We start from the raw sequence: 16,570 nt of genomic DNA, 5'->3' as shown, positions 1-16,570 counted from the left end.
GCGGTCTGGACGGTGCCCCGAGGGCACAGCCCCTGCAGACCACGCCGGCCCGTGGGTAGCATCCTCAGTGCCTGGCGTGTCTGTTGATGGAATGGAAATGCCATTTTTATTCAGAACGACACTCTGCACCGAACAACCTTTCATGAATGCATTTCCTTAGCAAATAACTAACTCGCAACCTACTAAAGTAGGTGGAGTGTAAATTATTAATGCAGTTGAAAAAAAAACAAAACTCATGAAATAGAGGAAGATGCTCATTGTGGATCAGCTTCTGAGTCAGCACTAAGAAATCTCCCTTGATTTAGTACTGAGGCCTTTAGGGGATTTTTATGTTTCAATCTGTGCCCTTATCCTATTCTGTATCCGAACCGTCTACACTGTTAAGATATAATGGAGTAGTCAGTAAGAGTCCAAGTTTATGTCATATATGTTTTGGAAAAAGATTATTTATGCAAGATTTAATGTAGCCTAATACTACTGGGTATGAATGAAAATATTAAATAAATTACCATATCAATACTTTGTGCTCCCCTGACTTGTTAGAAATAAGTAATACAGATTTTTTTTACTTTCACTGTAATTTATCATTGTTATTGATTACCTTTGTAATTTATAACCTTCCTGCTTGATTTTTTAAAATAACTCAGCTCAGTGTTTTAATTTTTCTAATCAAGGAAAAGTGTTTAAGCTGCTAAAATGTCATCTATCAAGCACCTAGTTTATGCAGTTATTCGTTTCTTACGAGAACAGAGTCAGATGGATGCATATACTTCAGATGAACAGGAGAGTTTGGAAGGTACATCCCTATTTCCTCTCATTTGTGTTATAAGTATCAAGACTGAAATACCTTTATGCCTGAATTCATGATCTGTTGTAACAAAATCAGAGTACTTTGTTGATCTTTCTCGAAGGGAGGCCTAACCATTAGGTTTCCTTATTTCCCATCTTTGAGACTTATTTTGGATAGTTTTGTTAACAACAAAATAAGACTGTTATTTGTTGAGCAACTACTATGTGCCAAAACTATGCTATTCATATTGTAGGGAATTTTTTCTTCACAGCAACTAATTTAGTACTGTCCCCACTTAACCCAAGAGAAAACAAAGCCAGATGGATTAAGGAACATAAAAGCCGATATGTGACAAAGCTGAGGTTTAGAACCTGGTTCTTACTCTTCTTTTCCTAATAGGAAACCATCCATGTTAGAAATAATCCATGAAAATACCCAATCATTGTAATGCACTCTGTGAAAGTCTAATTTACTGCTGGTGAGCTCTGAAAACTGCCTGTTAGGGGACTTGAAAAGAGAGGATTTCGCCTTTGTTTTATGAGCTTTCAGTGTGGGATTCGGCAGTCGGTGAAGTTGAGCAGGACTTGGTGATGGCGTCATGTGTTTCCTTGACACCATTTTTGTACTTCATGTTTATGCATTACAAAATTTAAATTCAGTATAACCGTAACCAGAGAATTCTGCAGATGGGCTTGTGCAGGTTCAGTGAGCCAGGCTTCCCGGTGACCTAAAGACTTAATTATATTGCTGTGAGAGTACATTTGGGAGAACTTACACAGTTTGAATTTCCCATCCTGAAGCTGCTTCTCCTGTAAAGGGGACACATCTATTCATTTCCATGAGCATTTCCCTTGTGAATATGCAGTGGGAATGACAGTGGGAATGACAGTGGGAATGACAGTTGGGCATTTGCCCTACATCTGCTTGCAGTCTGGTGAGAAGTCTTTCCAGGTGGTTGTGAGAGGAGCAGGTTGTGAGAGGAGCACAGTTGGAAACCATTGCAATCCATCCATTTAATATTATGGTCTTTATGTCCTCCTTGATGGTTAGACTGAAGATAAAGGTGTCTGGTTAGATAAGAAAAATGTTGGTTATGATAATCTGTAGCAAGCAGATACAAATCTTTTAATACGATTTTTTTTCCAAAGACAGTGTAATATTTTTAAGGGCAAGAAAGAAAATGGGGAGTTTTTTTTTTTTTTTTAAACCAAGATGTTATGTCCTATTTTTAGGATGGTATTCAGCCAAAAGCATGGGCCTTCATCTGTTTGGTATATATGGCAGTCAGAAATGGTGCCAGTTGTCTCTGACCCCTATTTTTGACTCTGTGAGTCTAATTTAATTGAACATAAATCAAGTGGAGGCGTCTGCCCACCTTCTAGACATTTAAAAAAGCCCCAGGAAAGGAGCCTCTGTCCTCGTACCATCCTTACCACTGTGGTGAAGCTGGTGTGTCACCTCTGGTGTATCAGCTCCTCTGAGCTGTTGTCATCTTCTGACATCTGCTTCATTTTTCACTGCTGTGGTTCCTGCTCACTGTCCCTGTCTCCAGCACTACTCCTGTCTTAATTCTTGGGATTGCAGTACACTCATCGATAATTCTTCCAGTTCACAGGCTCTCCACAGTGATCCAAACTACTTGGTCATACCCTAGATCAGTGGCTCTTGACTCCAAGAATTTAGCAAGGCCTAGAGACTTTTCTCATTGTTGTGACTGGGGGATTGTTGTTACTGGCATCTGGTGGGTAGAGGCGGTGGGTGCTTCTAACCACAATGCACAGGACAGTCCCTGCAACACGGAGGTGTCCATTCTAAAACATCAGCACGCTGAGACTGAGAAATCCTTTCCTTGACTTTATTATCAAAATTGCCTTTCTCGCATAATCACTTTCAGATCACTATTGCCTGTGTCTCCAGCTCACTCCATCTAGAATCCCTACCCCAAGAATTCTTTGAACCACTAATACCTCTAGTCTGTTTATCCCTCACTTTTCCCACTCCTCTTTTATCCATATTTTTAAAAAGTTATCACAGGGGCTGGTACTGTGGCATAGTGGGTTAAGCTGCCTCCTGCAATGCCAGCATCCCATATGAGTGCCGGTTTGATTCCCGGCTGCTCCACTTCGGATCCAGCTCCCAGCTAATGCACCTAGGAAAACAGTGGAAAATAGCCCAAGTGCTTGGCCTCTGCATCCACATAGAAGACTCGGAGAAAGTTCCTGGCTGCTGGCTCCAGTCTGGCCTGGCTTTGGACATTGCGGCCATTTTGGAGGTGAACCAACGGATAGATCTTTCTTTGTATTTGCTACTGTCTCTCCATCCGTACCTGTGTCATTAAGGTCATTAGGAATTTCTGTTTGGTTCAGTGATCTTATTCTGTCTGACCACTGCTGATAAAGTTGATGCTCACTCTGTCATTTCCTTTCCCCTCCTCCCCATCTGCTTAGCTTCCAGGACACCTCAGGCTCTGGTTATCTTCGGATCTCATTGTTAACTCCTCTGTTTCCTTGGCTGATGCCTCTTCTTTTCCCTGCCTTGGAGTGCCCAGAGCCCACTGCTTGATCCTCTTCTTCCCGGTATCTACACTCTTTTCTTTGGTGATATCACTCAGCTTTTTTGCCTAAAATACCCTTTATTTGTATGCTAATATTTTTGGAGGTATACCTTCAGCCTAGACCTTTCTTTTGAACTCTTGACTTGCATAGCCAACTGTCTATAAGATGGCATAACTTGCTTGTCTAAAAGGCATTTCAAATTTAACATCGCCAAAAACGAACTCCTAATCCTCCCACCCAAAATCTGTTCTATCTGCAACTTCCCTGTCGCAGTTGGTGGCAACTCCAGCTTTTCTGTTGCTCAGGCCAAAAACTTGGGTGTGACTCTGGACTCCTCACTTTCTTTCTCTGTAATACTCTATACTTCACTGTTCTAGAATCCCTAGAATAAATCCTGTTTGCTGACTTTCAAAATATGTCTAGAGTCTGATCACCTCTTACTACCTCCACTGATATGACCCCCAGATAGAACTGAGGTTTCCTCACCTGCTTTACTGTGGATGTCCCGAACTGGTCTCTGCTTCTATTCTTGCCTCTCCATCGACTAGTCCAAACACAGCTGCCAGTGATCTTTTAAAACAGAGTATAGCAGATGCTGTCTTTCCTTCACTCAGCATCTTGCAATATCTCCTGATGTCAATGTTCATTGTTTGAATAAGCTATGTGATTTGGACTTCTGTGCTGTATTTTCACCTAGTCCTTGCTCTTCTCATTTGGCGTCAGCCAGGTTAGCTTGTTCTTTGTGAATGCACCAGATCCTCCTGCCTAAGTGCTTTTGCTCTGTGTTTCCTCTGCTTAGAATGGACTGTCCTCATATAAAGGTAACATCCCTGTCTCCTTCAAGTCTTTGTCAAATCTCTTTTTCTCAATGTACTCTGAATTGTGTTCAATCTAAACCCTGCTTCTCTGCTCAGCCCTGCACACTCCCCTCTCACCTTACTCTGTATTTTTATTGTTTATAGTTCACCTCTCTATTCTCATCTAGCTTGTGAGCCCCAAGAAGTTAGCAATCTTTTCTGTTTTATTCATTGATAAATCAAAGTTTCTAGAAAATTGCTGGACACATAGGATATTATAAATATTTTTGAATCGTTGAATTGAATCCACTGGTCCTGAGTATATAACTTAGTTGGTTTGTATTTTCTTTTTTTTTTTTTTTTTAACAGGCAGAGTGGACAGTGAGAGAGAGAGACAGAGAGAAAGGTCTTCCTTTGCCGTTGGTTCACCCTCCAATGGCCGCCGCCGGCGCACTGTGGCCAGTGTACCGTGCTGATCTGATGGCAGGAGCCAGGTGCTTCTCCTGGTCTCCCATGGGGTGCAGGGCCCAAGCACTTGGGCCATCCTGCACTGCACTCCCTGGCCACAGCAGAGAGCTGGCCTGGAAGAGGGGCGACCGGGACAGAATCCGGCGCCCCGACTGGGACTAGAACCCGGTGTGCTGGCGCCGCAAGGCGGAGGATTAGCCTAGTGAGCCATGGCGCCGGCCTGTATTTTATTTTCCAAATCTATTAGGTGGAGATATCTGTCTCATCTCTGTTTAACAGATTTGTCAAGGGAATCAGAATCAGTGAATGGCAGGAACCTAGCATGTGAAAACTTTTGAAGAAAGTACTATGTAGATGTTAGTATTGAATAGGATTCTTCACTTGTCTTGCTCTCTTTCAGTGCCAGTATGATTAAGCTATGAATTTGCCTCCATTTCCCTCAGAGAGAGGATAGGATGCACACACCACAGTGGTACTGCCCTAGGTCCGGTGCCTATTTGTTTATATCATCTGAGTAGGAACCCACCTTTTTTTCTGCTTTCATTTTTACAATTTTTTATTTTTCCTTTTACTTGAAGAGGGGAGGATGTCCACAACAGCTGGTGCTGTGCCTGGCTGAAGGCAAGAACCTGGGACTCAACCCGGATCTGCTGTGTGGGTGGCAGGGACCCCGGTATCTGAGCCATCGTCTCCCGGGGTGCACAACAGGAAGAAGGTAGCACTAGAAGCAGAGCTGGGACTTGCGCTTGGGCACGCCACCGTGGGGTGCAGGTTTCCCAGGAAGCACTTCAACTGCTGCACCAAACACCTGCTCCTCTCCTTGCACTTCCTCAGTCCACACCCTCTCTAATCCATTCCCAACATTCCCGCCAGACGTTTAGTTCTAAATATAAATACAGTTATGTTTCTCTCCTTCACAAAACTCTTTTGTGGCTCTAAATTTGCCCATTGCACAAGGTCCAAATCTTTTAGAAATGCTATCTGTGGTGGCTTTTCATCTGATGACAGACTTCCTTTCCAACAACCTCCTGCCTCGACTTTGCACTCAGTTTGTTCCCTATTCCTATCAACCTTGTCATACACCTAAAATAGACAAGGCACCTCTCACCAGTTAACATGTTATGTGTTTTACTTATTGTGTTGTCTCCCTCCTTCTATTAAATATAAACTTGACCATGTGATTAGTGATACTTGGTTAGGCTTACTGCTTTTTCTCTGCCAGCTTAGAACAGCACCTTTACATGGTAGGTACTTGGAAAATTGGTCTGTTTGAATGAATTTTTAAAAACTGATTTATCTTCACTTTAGTACCCAGGATTAATATTAATATTGACTGTTTAATATAAATTGCTTCTTGTGTACCAGGACTGTTTCTCTTACTATTTTTTTCATTAGATTGGAGATCTATTTCTCACATTTGGAAAAGGTAATATCTTTTATTAGTTCCAGGCATTAAGACACTGATGGTTAATCAAAGAGATTGGTAGTGGAGCTTATGCTGTTAATGAGTTGCTCTTCTGGTAGTATCTAACAAGAGGATGATGTAATATATATTTTGAGAAGTGATATTCTGGATAACATTTCTCTTTCAGTAAGGAATGAGAAATCAAGTTGTCTTCCCTCAACAGCTGGTCTATAAACAGAAATCTCTGTGCAGCTGAACCAATTAGTTTTCCTTATGTTCTGTGATCATAAATACTGAATCACCAAAGATTGCAGTCCTCTGAGAAAAAAAAAAAGATTATTTCTTTTTTTAAGTTGCTAATCTTTCTCCACTATGAAATTTCATTTCAAGTTGCAATTCAGTGCTTGGAGACAGTTTTTAAGATCAGCTCAGAAGATACACATCTAGCAGTTCCACAACCTTTGACAGAAATGTTCACAAATTCCTTCTGTAAGGTAAGTTGCCATTGTTTTCTCATCAGTATCTGATGTAAGAGTGACTGGAGTTTTATGTTGGATTGTTAATAGTTGAGAGACCAAGCCTGTAAGTAGCTGACTTCTTTCTGGATATAAGGTAGATGGTCTATCTGGATATAATTTGGGATCTAAAATATAACTCATTTAATGTGCTTTAGGTTTTCAAGTTGGTTGCTATTCTCATCCTCTTGCCTTTTATAGTTGATGAAATGCTTTAGTTCACTTTTAGGTGCTTTGCAGTGTCTTAGTATTTTTAGATTTCTGATATCTGCATTGACATTCCCCTAAAGCATGGAATGCAAGTTTAAAGCAGAAGTTTTAGTGTGTAGGAACCAATCATGCAAACGTAGATCCCTCTGGAATGAGTCATCATTTCTGATTTAGATTTCATTCAATTTGGCCGCTGATGGGGCGCTTGAAAACAGAGAAGTGTTCAGAGACAGTATGCAAAACAAAGACTGAAACCTGAGTGTTTTGCCCCTGTTCCCAACACCTGTTTCCATGGTCCCTGGTTTCTGGCCTTTTCAGGAAACATGGACCATATGGTTGCTTGAAAAACTTTAAGGTTAAGGAGTGTAAGGTCCCAGGGTGACCACACACACACACACACACACATGCTTTTCATTACATTTTAGTGCCTTGTGAATTCCTTTTCCGGTGCTTGTCTGAGCTGTCGTATACTCAGTAAGGAAGAATTCTGGAGTGAAGCTGAAACATACAGCATATCCTTCAGCCTGGGGTGGACATGGCTGCCCCATTTGGCTGGATTTTCTCAGCTCTGTTTTTAGAACTTGTTTGGAAGAGGTTCACAGAGTTACAATGAAGATGATAATTTGACAGTAAACTCCTTCTTTTTATATTTGGAGAAAGTAATGCAGTTACACATTAGCTCATCAAACAGATGAACTCTCATGTCAAGATGTAAGGAGACAGAGACTGGTTTCTGTGTTGCCCATTAAGGATATTTTTTTTTCTTCCTTTGGTTAAGATCAGCTGTGGCTCACTATTTTTAAGATATGGACAGAGGCTGGCGCTGTGGTGCAGCAGGTTAACGCCCTGGGCTGAAGCACTGGCATCCCATATGGGTGCTGGTTCCAGTCCTGGCTGCTCTTCTTCTGATCCAGCTCTTTGCTATGGCCTGGGAGGGCAGTGGAGGATGGCCCAATTCCTTGGGCCCCTGCGCCCGCAAGGGAGACCTGGAAGAGGCTCCTGGCTTCAGATTGGCGCAGCTCTGGCTGTTGCGGCCATCTGGGGAGTGAACCAGCGGATGGAAGACCTCTATCTCTCTATCTCTACCTCTCTCTGTAACTCTTTCAAATAAATAAAATAAATCTTAAAAAAGGTAAAATATAGACAATATGGAAAAATGGGAAGAAGAGAGTAAATATTTTACTTCCAAATATTACTACTATTAATCTTTTGGTATACAACTTTCAGTCTTTGTTTTTTAATCTCTCTCTGTATATATGTATTTAAATAGTATCATATAGTAAATTCTTTTTTTTGGTTAACTGTGATTTTTTTTTAAGATTTATGTTATTTGTTTGAAAGGACGAGTTACATAAAGAGGGAAGCAGAGATAGAGACAGATCTGTCATCCACTGACTCACTACCCAAAATAGCCGTAATGGTTGGGGCCAGGCTGAAGCCAGGAGCTGGGAGCTTCATCTGGATCTCCCACAGGGGTGCAGGAGCCCAAGCATTTGGGCCATCTTCCACTGCTGCCCCAGGTGCATTACCAGGGAGCTGGATCAGAAGTGTAATAGCTGGGGCCAGTGCTGTGGCATAGCAGGTAAAGCCGCCGCCTGCAGTGCTCCATCCCATGTGGGCGCTGGTTTGAGACCCAGCTGCTCCACTTCCAATCCAGCTCTCTGCTATGGCCTGGGAAAGCAGTGGAAGATGGTGTGAGTCCTTGGGCCCCTGCACCCGCATGGGAAGACCTGGAGGAAGCTTCTGGCTCCTGGCTTCAGATCAGTGCAGCCCCGGCCGTTGCGTCCAATTGGGGAGTAATCCAGTGGATGGAAGACCTCTTTATCTCTCCTCTCCTTCTCTCTCTGTGCAACTCTGACTTTCAAATAAATAAAATAAATCTTTAAAATAAACAAAAAGAAGTGGGGCAGCCAAGACTTGAGCTGGCCCCCAATTGTGATTTTTAGTTAGTTGGTTATCTCTTACATAGGATATTAAAAATTTTGTTTCAAAAGTTTCACTAATGTGGTCAATCCCGTAATTATTTCTCTTCTTATTCTTCTTTTTTTTTTTTTTTTGACAGGCAGAGTGGACAGTGAGAGAGAGAGACAGAGAGAAAGGTCTTCCTTTGCAGTTGGTTCACCCCCCAATGGCCGCTGTGGTCGGCGCATTGCACTGATCCGAAGCCAGGAGCCAGGTGCTTTTCCTGGTCTCCCATGGGGTGCAGGGCTGAAGCACTTGGGCCATCCTCCACTGCACTCCTGGGCCACAGCAGAGAGCTGGCCTGGAAGAAGAGCAACCGGGACAGAATCCGGTGCCCCAACTGGGACTAGAACTTGGGATGCCGGCGCCGCAGGCAGAGGATCAGCCTATTGAGCTGCAGCGCTGGCCTATTTATCTTCTTATTTAATTTTTTGATACGTGAAGTGGGATTTCTGGACATGCAGAAAGCAAATTTTGAAAAATGGACTCACATTTGTTTACCATTCTTTAGAAAAAAATCCACTTATTCATATTTCTAATAAAAGTATTTCAGGGGGGCTTTCACCCCATTTTCTTCTTAACACTGTCTTTTATGTGTTAGATTTCATGAAATGGAAGTACTGATGATTCACCAAGATGTAAATGTAATTTAATATTTTTTATTTATAATACTCTGGAATGATTCTTTATGTAGCTAATTGAAAGTACCTTGATTTTTACTTAATTTCAGAATGACATTCTGCCCCTCTCAAACTCAGCACCTGAAGATGTGGGAAAAGCTGACCAGTTAAAAGATGAAGGTGAATATTTCATACAAAAGTTACTTATTTAATAATGTTTTTTCAAACTGTGGAGAAAGTAACTGTCAGTTAATGAGACTCTGGTTTATACCAGTAGGGATGGTTTATCTTAAGTCCACATAGCATTTGGGAAATAAATGAAGCCTGGGAATGCAGAATGTGCTATGGGCAGTGGTGGGGTGGCTGGAATCAAGAGAAGCAGATCTGATGTGAATAAAGCTTGCAAAACAAGGAACTTGAAGACTGATTATTGGTAACTGTATTTGCTACTTGTTATCTAGGATCCCAAATTCTTCTTTATGCTTAATGCAATAGAGGCAAATAATTTTCAGTATGATTTTAACTTTCATATAGAGTTTTTGAGTCCTTTGAAATTTTGTTAATATATGCATTGTGGCACTAGACTTATTAGCTAGCACATTTGGTGATTTTATTACTCCTCTAATAGCTGACTAAGCATTCTTGATTTTAATAACTAAGCCACTGTTAAGAATCGGTGTTCAGTTTTTCCATCATGTCACCTGGGGTAAGCTATAGAGGCAGGTCAGGCCTACAAGCTTCGCACTGAGATGCTGTAGGGCACACCTTATTTTTAGCAGTGAATGAGAGCCAAAAAATTGCCCCATCTTTATATAAGCAGACAGTTATTAGGGGGTGTGCTTGGTTTAGAATCTATACACAGAATCATTTTCTGGTCTTTACTTTAGTTCATATTCTGAAGAAGACAGTTGAATTTAGGAAAAAGAAAAAGCTACCTAGTGCCTAAAAAGGCACATATGAAAAGAGATTTCTTGGGCAAGGTCATATCATAGGACTATAAATAAACACTCGTATCACTGTTTTTAATGGTTGTGTAGTGCCATGTGTTTCTGTATGTGACTTACTTACCTAGACAGATAATTTTGTAATCCTAAGTAACACTGTCTTCAGTATCTTTTTCTGAACTTATTTTTACTGCTTTGTTATTTTTTTCCCAGAAAGCTTTTATTTAAGGAATACAAACTTCATGCATTTCATAAATACAGCTTTGGGAATATGGTGATTCTTCCCACCATACCTGCCCTCCCACCCACACTCCCACCCTTCTTCCTCCTCCCTCTCCTATTCCCATTTTTACTTCTTACTAAAATCTATTTTCAATTAACTTTATATGCATATTATTAACTCTGTATTAAGTAAAGAGTTCAACAAAATTTGAAAAACAAAAGTACTGTTCCTCAGCTGTCAAGACAAGGGTTGTTCAGAATCATTGCATCTCTCACTGTCAATTTCACTTCTATAGATTACCTTTTAGGTGCTCTATTAGTTATCACAGATCAAGAAGAACATTAGTGTTTGTCATGTTGGGACTGGCTTATTTCACTAAGTATGATGTTTTCCAGTTTCATCCATTTTGTTGCGAATGACAGGATTTCATTTTTTTTACTAGTGTGAGTATTCTGTGGTATACATATCCCATAATCTCTGCATCCAGTCTGGTAGATGGACATATGAGTCAATTCCGTATCTTAGCTATGGTGAATTGAGCTGCAATAAACGTGGGGGCATCGATCATCTTCATTCATTTCCAGAAATATTTTTCTTTTTCTTTTTATTTCTTCAGTGACCCACTGTTCATTCAGGAGCTTGATGTTCAGTCTCCATGTACTTACATATGTCCTGAGAGTCTTGAGTTGTTGATTTCCAGCTTCATTTCATTGTGGTCAGAGAAGCTGTGTGGTATGATTGCAATTTTCTTGAATTTGCTGAGACTTGCTTTATAGCCTACCATGTGGTCAACCTAGAGAAAGTTCCATGCACTAAGAATAATGTGTATTCTACAACTGCAGGATGAAAAGTTCTGTAGATATTTGTTAGGTTCATTTGGTCTATAGTGTCGATTAACTCTGGCTTACATGCTGTTTTTCTGTCTGGTTGATCTGTCCATTGCTGAAAGTAATGTAATATACTGAAGTAATGTGTTGAAGTTTCCCATTACTGTTGTATTGGAGTCTATGTCTCCCTTTGATCCATTAATATTGCTTTTAAAAAGCCAGGTGCAGCTGGCGCTGCGGCTCACTAGGCTAATCCTCTGCCTTGCGGCGCCGGCACACCGGGTTCTAGTCCCGAACGGGCCCCGGATTCTGTCCCAGTTGCCCCTCTTCCAGGCCAGCTCTCTGCTGTGGCCCAGGAGTGCAGTGGAGGATGGCCCAAGTCCTTGGGCCCTGCACCCCATGGGAGACCAGGATAAGTATCTGGCTCCTGCCATCGGATCAGCGCGGTGCGCCTGCCGCAGTGCGCCGGCCTTGGCGGCCATTGGAGGGTGAACCAACGGCAAAGGAAGACCTTTCTCTCTGTCTCTCACTGTCCACTCTGCCTGTCAAAAAATTAAAAAAAAAAGCCAGGTGCCCTGTAATTAGGTGCATATACATTTATAATAGTCACATCTTCCTGTTGAATTGATCCCTTAATCATTACATAGTGCCCTTCTTTGTCTCTTTTAACAGTTTTTGTGTTAAAGTCTACTTTGTCTGATATTAGGATGGCTACACCAGCTCTCTTTTGGTTTCTGTTAGCATGGAATATCCTTTTCCATCCTTTCACTTTCAGTCTGTGTGTATCTTTGTTGGTGAAATGTGTCTCTTATAGGCAGCAAATAGATGGGTTTTGTTTTTTTCATTCAGCCGATCTTTAGCTTTTAACTGGAGAGTTGAGGCCATTTACGTTCAAGGTGATTATTTTTTTTTTTTTTTTAATTTGACAGGCAGAGTTAGATAGTGAAAGAGAGAGAGACAGAGAGAAAGGTCTTCCTTCCGTTGGTTCACTCCCCAAATGGCTGCTATGGCTGGTGCACTGTGCCAATCTGAAGCCAGGAGCCAGGTGCTTCCTCTTGGTCTGCCATACGGGTGCAGGGCCCAAGCACTTGGGCCATCCTTCGCTGCCCTCCCAGAACACAGCAGAGAGCTGGACTGGAAGAGGAGCAACCAGAATTAGAACCCGGTGCCCATATGGGATGCTGGCACCGCAGGCGGAGGATTAACCAAGTGAGCCACAGCGCTGGCCCCTCAAGGTGACTGTTGATAAGTAACGACTTGGCCCTGCCATTTTTCCATAAATATTCCTATTATTTACTTTGGATTTCCTTTGTACTTTTACTGGAAGATTTTCTGCCTTCACCTTCTTTCATAGTGATGACTGTGTTTCTCTTCATAGCACATCCTTAAGATCTTTGTAAGGCTGGACAGGTGGTGACAAATTCTTTCAATTTCTGTCATGGAAGGTCTTTATTTCACCTTCATTCATAAATGAGAGCCTTGCAGGGTACAGTATTCTGGGTTGATAGTTTTTCTCTCTTAAGACTTGGAATATATCTCACCATTCTCTCCTAGCCTGTAGGGTTTCTGATGAGAAGTCAGCTGTGAGTCTAATTGGAGATCCTCCGAAAGTCATCTGGCTTTTCTCTTGTGCACATTTTAGAATCTCCTTTCTGTTTTACTGTGGAGAGTTTGACTATAATTTGTCATGGTGAGGATATTTTCTGGTCGTGTTTATTAGTTCTTTTATGTGCTTCCTTTACTTCCACATCCCTTTCTCCAAATTGGGAAAGTTTTCTGTAGTTATTTCATTAAAAAGGCCTTCAAATCCATTATCTCTTTCTACATCTTTAGGAACTCCCAAGATCCATATGTTCAATTGTTTGATCATATCCCATAAATCTCCAACACTGTTTTTTAGTTTTCTAATTTCTTCTCTTTTTGGTTTGACTGTAAACTTTCCAGAAATAAGTCTTCTAACTCGGATATTCTTTCTCTGCCTCACCAAGTCTGTTGTTAAGGCTTTCCACTGGAGTTTTTGTTTGATTTATTGAATTATTCATTTCCGATATTTCATTTTTTTTTTACAGGCAGAGTGGACAGTGAGAGAGAGAGAGACAGAGAGAAAGGTCTTCCTTTGCCGTTGGTTCACCCTCCAATGGCCGCCGCGGCTGGCGTGCTGCGGCCAGCGCACCGCGCTGATCCGATGGCAGGAGCCAGGAGCCAGGAGCCAGGTGCTTTTCCTGGTCTCCCATGGGGTGCAGGGCCCAAGCACCTGGGCCATCCTCCACTGCACTCCCTGGCCACAGCAGAGAGCTGGCCTGGAAGAAGGGCAACCGGGACAGAATCCAGCGCCCCAACCGGGACTAGAACCCGGTGTGCCGGCGCCGCAAGGCGGAGGATTAGCCTAGTGAGCCGCGGCGCCGGCCCTTGATTTTTCTTTAAGATCTCAATTTCCTGGGAAACATTTTCATTCGTGTCATGTATGCATTTCTTTAATTTGTGGATTTGCTTCTGATTACTCCTAAGTCATCCTATGATCAATTTCTTGAATTCTTTTTCTGGCATTTCTTCAATCTCTTCATCTTCACATTCTAGTATTGAAATGTTGTTTTGGTAGTGTCATGTTGTCTGCGTATTCTTGTTTCTTGAATTGCTGTGTTTATTTTTAGGCATTTGTGGAGATATTTGTTGGGTTTTTTTCCCCTGTGGTGGCTTTTCTCTTTGGACTATGCCTCTGTGGATTAGTGGAGCGTCTGCTCTTTCAGTGAATACTCAGAAGTGTGATAGGTGCATCAGGGAGCTCAGTTCAGTGCTCCAGGGTGAAAGGAGTGTCCAAGGTGACACCCAAGTTGGGCATGATAAATCTCTCTCTTTTTTTTAATCAGAGGGGAGGTTTGATCAGCTCTGTTGGTGTGGTTCCACACTCACTTCCTCTCCTTCAAGGAGACCAGTGCCAGGGTGCTAGCCCCAGTGAGTATAATATTCATCTGCACTGCCACAAGAACCAAACAAAGGATCTGTGCAGTCCTCAGTGTGAGCATGGATCCTGCAGCAGTGACCCTTACCAGGGAATCAGGGAACCCTGAGCATGTTGAGCTGCCCACAGTGACTGCCCAAAGACCTAGGCACACCCTGCACCCTCCCACACAGCCCTAGTGTTTTTATAGTCCTGGAACACAAAGCTCCCACAGTCACAAGCACCCAGCCCCTGTCAGTTCTCCCAGCCAGACTCAGGCCTCTCCTCTCAGCTGGTTGCTGGGCACGTGGACATAAGCTGGTGCAGCTGTCATATTTGACCAAAATGGCACCCGCCCTGTCTCTGCTAGTTACAGGACCCCAGTGTCAGGCGGTTGGGAGAGAGAAATGTGCTCCCTTTTTTTCCCTCTAGATTGGCAGGTACACTGTCCACCACGGGGCTCTAAGCTGGAATTACTCCAGGCTCTCCCCGTAGCTTTATTGCCAGTGGCTTGGGCTGCTGCAGTCTGGTCTCCCGTCACTCTCCAAAGCTGGTGCTGAGGCTCTTAGTTGCTGGGGTCCTAGGATGTGGGTGTCCATACCCTACAGTCTCCCTCTAATTTGCATGGAGTTTCCTCTGCAGTTTTCTCCCTTACTCTTCCTTGAGACTGTACACTCTCCACTTTTTTTTTTTTTTTTTAGACTATCTTCCCCTTGACTAGAGCAATTAAGCTCCTTCCCTATTCTGCCATCTTGGAATCTCTCTCCTACTACTTTGTTATTATTTTAGGATTAAATTATATAGTACTATGTTTCAAACAAATAGATTGATCTCATTTTTCAGTGTTTTATCTCCTCTAAAATAGCATCACCTTAGTGCCTTAAAATCTTAAAATAGTATGACTTTCATACATTATATGCAACATAAAGCAACAACCAGACCCTTGTTGTCATTGAGTTATAATATTCCCCAAAGAACTGGATTTAAACTCTACCAGTACAAGTGCATTTGTTATGTGTTTTTTCTAATGGGAAGAGTTTAATCTAATTTTCACACCCAAATCTTTGTAGTATGGGAAACCTTCAGTGATGCAGTCTGTTTTCTACTACCACTTCACTTTTACAGCTCTCTCAGTTTAGTTTTAGCAATAATATCAAATAAATGGCAAGATTAAATTTTATTTTTGTCCTCATACTTTTTCTCTCTTCATGACAGAAGTTTGGGTGACTTCATGTGCTGCACAGTTTGTTTTGACATAGTGAATATTAAGTGTATGATGAGGGTTAGGAGGACATGGAAGGTGAATTCATTTACTGTGGCAACATGGGTAGACTGATGACATGCTACTGTTTTTGCCTTTAAACAGAAGCTCTCATTCTTTGTTTTCACAAAGATGTGTCACACCTAAGACATGTTGCATATAAAGTTAACATTCTTGTCATTCTATCCAGATTCTGCTGTTCATTTGAAAACTAATGGCCATGGTAACAAGTCAAATAGGGTTATTCCAGATGGGTGTTACACTTATCTGACTGGTTTATTTATTTATTTATTATTATTTTTTTTTTTGACAGGCAGAGTGGACAGTGAGAGAGAGAGACAGAGAGAGAAAGGTCTTCCTTTTGCCGTTGGTTCACCCTCCAATGGCCGCCGCAGCTGCCGTGCTGTGGCTGGCGCACCGCGCTGATCCGATGGCAGTAGCCAGGTGCTTCTCCTGGTCTCCCATGGGGTGCAGGGCCCAAACACTTGGGCTATCCTCCACTGTACTCCCAGGCCACAGCAGAGAGCTGGCCTGGAAGAGGGGCAACCGGGACAGAATCCGGCACCCCAACTGGGACTAGAACCCGGTGTGCCAGCGCCGCAAGGTGGAGGATTAGCCTAGTGAGCCGTGGCACCAGCCGTCTGACTGATTTAAACAAGACTTCCAGCCAGCTAGTGCTTTGCCAGAACATTGCTTTAAGTATTTCGCGTGCCTTGTCTCTGAGGCGCTCCCATAAGATCGGAAGAAGTTAAGAGGGCTTCCTCTGTCGTTCCCTGGCAGGCCACAGAAGGATAGGTATACCTGGTGGGGCTGGGGCAGTTGAAGCAGGCAGTGTGATGGAGAGTACCATGTGTAGCAGGAAGTGCTGCTCAAACACTTCAGTGTTATACCTATGTCCTTTCTGCACACATTTCTTTATGTCCTGAAATTTTGTATGTTGAGTGTTGTAACTTGACGCTTCTCATTAACATAACATTATAGTATACATATATAGTATTTGTGGTATATATATTATTATATCTATGTATTTGAGGTGATTTTCAGAAAAAGACATA

General features: G+C 42.3%; 1 protein-coding gene across 4 annotated transcripts in view; it reads left to right on the top strand.

Moving 5' to 3' along the window:
• The first annotated feature begins 668 nt into the window (after nucleotides 1–668).
• Nucleotides 669–16,570, top strand: part of SGTB (small glutamine rich tetratricopeptide repeat co-chaperone beta) — a 48,311-nt gene continuing 32,409 nt past the window's right edge. For 2 of the 4 annotated variants that reach the window (XM_089312814.1, XM_002714068.6), the window contains exons 1-3: nucleotides 669–796; nucleotides 6,406–6,509; nucleotides 9,433–9,502. In XM_089312814.1, coding sequence (XP_089168940.1) covers nucleotides 697–796; nucleotides 6,406–6,509; nucleotides 9,433–9,502 — 274 coding nt within the window. In that variant the 5' untranslated portion in view covers nucleotides 669–696. Of the gene's footprint in view, nucleotides 797–5,193; nucleotides 5,326–5,701; nucleotides 5,855–6,405; nucleotides 6,510–9,432; nucleotides 9,503–16,570 lie in introns of those variants that run through there. The other 2 variants (XM_089312815.1, XM_089312816.1) reach the window with 2 other exon arrangements.

This window comes from Oryctolagus cuniculus, chromosome 14, assembly GCF_051225735.1.
Source record: "Oryctolagus cuniculus isolate XC-2025 breed Fujian yellow rabbit chromosome 14, ASM5122573v1, whole genome shotgun sequence".
NCBI classification, from domain to species: Eukaryota; Metazoa; Chordata; class Mammalia; order Lagomorpha; family Leporidae; genus Oryctolagus; species Oryctolagus cuniculus.
This window is presented reverse-complemented; position numbering and strand designations above follow the sequence as displayed.